This window comes from Morone saxatilis, unplaced genomic scaffold (assembly GCF_004916995.1).
Source record: "Morone saxatilis isolate NCDOM2014 unplaced genomic scaffold, NCSU_SB_2.0 Contig17, whole genome shotgun sequence".
In the NCBI taxonomy this organism is placed as follows: domain Eukaryota; kingdom Metazoa; phylum Chordata; class Actinopteri; family Moronidae; genus Morone; species Morone saxatilis.
The window spans coordinates 26,525,651-26,528,083 of record NW_023339729.1 but is presented as its reverse complement, the minus strand read 5'-3'; the positions used below and the strand labels follow the sequence as shown (position 1 = coordinate 26,528,083).

The 2,433-nt window shown below is 40.4% G+C and overlaps 1 protein-coding gene across 1 annotated transcript in view; it reads left to right on the top strand.

The window, feature by feature from the left end:
• LOC118326990 (signal-induced proliferation-associated 1-like protein 2) overlaps positions 1-2,433 on the top strand; it is a gene marked incomplete at its 3' end in the record, with an annotated part of 8,036 nt that overhangs the window by 4,120 nt on the left and 1,483 nt on the right. Inside the window, 2 exon segments of the mRNA XM_035660155.1 lie at positions 1,552-1,813; positions 2,036-2,139. Of these exon segments, the coding sequence (XP_035516048.1) occupies positions 1,552-1,813; positions 2,036-2,139 (366 nt within the window).

Genomic DNA, 2,433 nt, shown 5'->3' with positions numbered 1-2,433 from the left:
TGGGTCAAGAGTGGGCTTTTTTAATCTCTGTCCACTGATTATAACTCTTGATGGTTGAAACGTTGTTTTAAAATGGTTTCCCCTCTGATATATGTTCCCTCATGTAAGGCATCATGTGACCTAAAGATTGCTAAAAGGTAATTGATAATGATGATATATTTATGATATCTCAATTCAGATTGAGTTTCTTAAAGGGACACTTCACCCATTTGCATTAAGCTTTGTATCGTTAGAAACCCAGTCGATTATTTTTGAATGGTGGTACCATTCCCGTCATTTTCCCCCTGAGACGGGGAGAAATACGGATTCTTAGTGTTGCCACTTCTGCTGCTTGCAATGAGTGTAAAAATCGGTCATTTGCAGTCACTGGAAGCAAGACAGTCCTCATAATATTTGTAGAGGGGGGTGATGGAGTACAACACTCTTTTTCTCGGTCAAAATAGGCACCAAATTCAGAATTTATGTTACATTTCGACTACATATATACCACTTTCAATAAAGATTAATGTTTCCACGGGTGATATTTGCTTCTTTAAAGCTTCCACAGTGTTTAAGATCATTCAACAATCTGAGAATAATTCAACAACAGCTGCTCATCTTTATTTCTCCTGCTGACTTTCAGGAAGTAGAATTAGTTTTCCTGTTTTCAGATAAAACTCCCAGCAGCCCCTGGGAGAAGTGACTGACTGAACGGCTTATTCAGGGCTGCAAGATGATAATGATCCTATCGGTGGGAAACATCTGAGAAAAAGTCCAATATGAAGAGTGGGCAGAATCAATTGATCAGCTCCAGCTGCCGGCGTTTATATCTATTCTTCCTGCTACTCCTCTCACAGGCGACATCTTTGTTTTTTAAATATCATGAAGAGTGAGCTGTGCGCTGCACTCACAGCAATTTTTGGGGATTTCTGTCTGTGATCAGATCCTGATCGATCATTAAGCTCTGAACTAAAGGTGTGTCCATGTCCTTTTGAGCTAAATTGAAGTGAAAACACTGCAGACACATTGATTACAATACTTGAATATTGATTCATATTTCAGAGTTTGAAACCATCCTCAACAATAAACCATGATTTTAAATGTAAACACTGAATCTGATCAATATGTTTCATAAATTGAGTTTGAAAGTACATTTTTGACTCAAAGTCCGCTTACTAGCTTTTTCCAGCAGCAAACCACAGTCTACATCACAGTTAGCTCAGTCATCATGGTCATAGGAGTAGTGTCAGGATAGATGATGTCATAATGAATGTCACATGATGACAACTGAACAAAGTTTGTCACAACTGCTGATGACTGCTGAGCTCTAGAAAAGACCCAGGTATGACAACAGCTAACAAAGACTCATCGTTTACAGATTTATTATAAATGTCCAACAGACGGACATACATACATGGATATTGAATAGGCTAATGATCAGCTGACCTCATTGATAGGGGGCCTCATTGTCAGGAGACATCATCAGAGTTTCAAGAATTCGACATTAACCAAAGTCGTTGAATGCACAAACATGACATTGGAAAGATTAAAAATGGAAATGTTCTTGTTTAGGACCTGGATAACTGCTGGACTCTGCTGGACTGGGCTGGACTCTCCTGGACCTTCCTGGACTCGGATGGACTGATGTTTTTCTTCTTTTTTTGTCTGCAGCTGAGTTTCCAGCACACAGTTGGTGTTTGCTTCTGGGCCAGTCAGAACTCTGAGGAGAACAACAACAAGGCCAGTGCAGCTCTGGAACAGTTCCTGGACCTGCTGGGTCACAAGGTCCAACTGAAGGGATTCACCGAGTATAGAGATCAGCTAAACAGCATCGGTAGCAAAACCAGTTCCTGTCTCTGAAACAACCAGAACCAGAAACACTTCCTGTTTCTGAACTAGAACCACTTCCTGTTTTAATGACACTTTTGGTCATGAACCTGAGTTATAGTGATGTCACTGTGATGTCACTACTGATGGTGGTGAAGGTGTATGTCAGGTATGACCACCTGTCCTCTGTCATATAAACTTTTGTTGTTTACTTCCTGTTTCCTGTCAGGTGACTCAACAGGAAGTCACTCCGTTTACACAAACTTCAGAGAGTTCAAGGTGATGTTCCATGTTTCAACACTACTGCCAAATACTACAAACGATACAAATCAGGTACTACTGCTACTACTACTGCTACTACTACTGCTACTACTACTACTGCTACTACTACTGCTACTACTACTACTGCTACTACTACTACTGCTACTGCTACTACTACTACTACTGCTACTACTACTGCTACTGCGGGTCAGCCCTATGTTCCCACAGCCAATGTCCCAGATTTCTAAGAATTTTTTTTTTTACTGAAAATATAGGCCTATTTCCCAGCTTATGTCCCCACAGCCTATGTTTCACATTTTTCTGAGATTTGTCTTAAAATTAAGGCTCTATGTTCCACAGCCCATA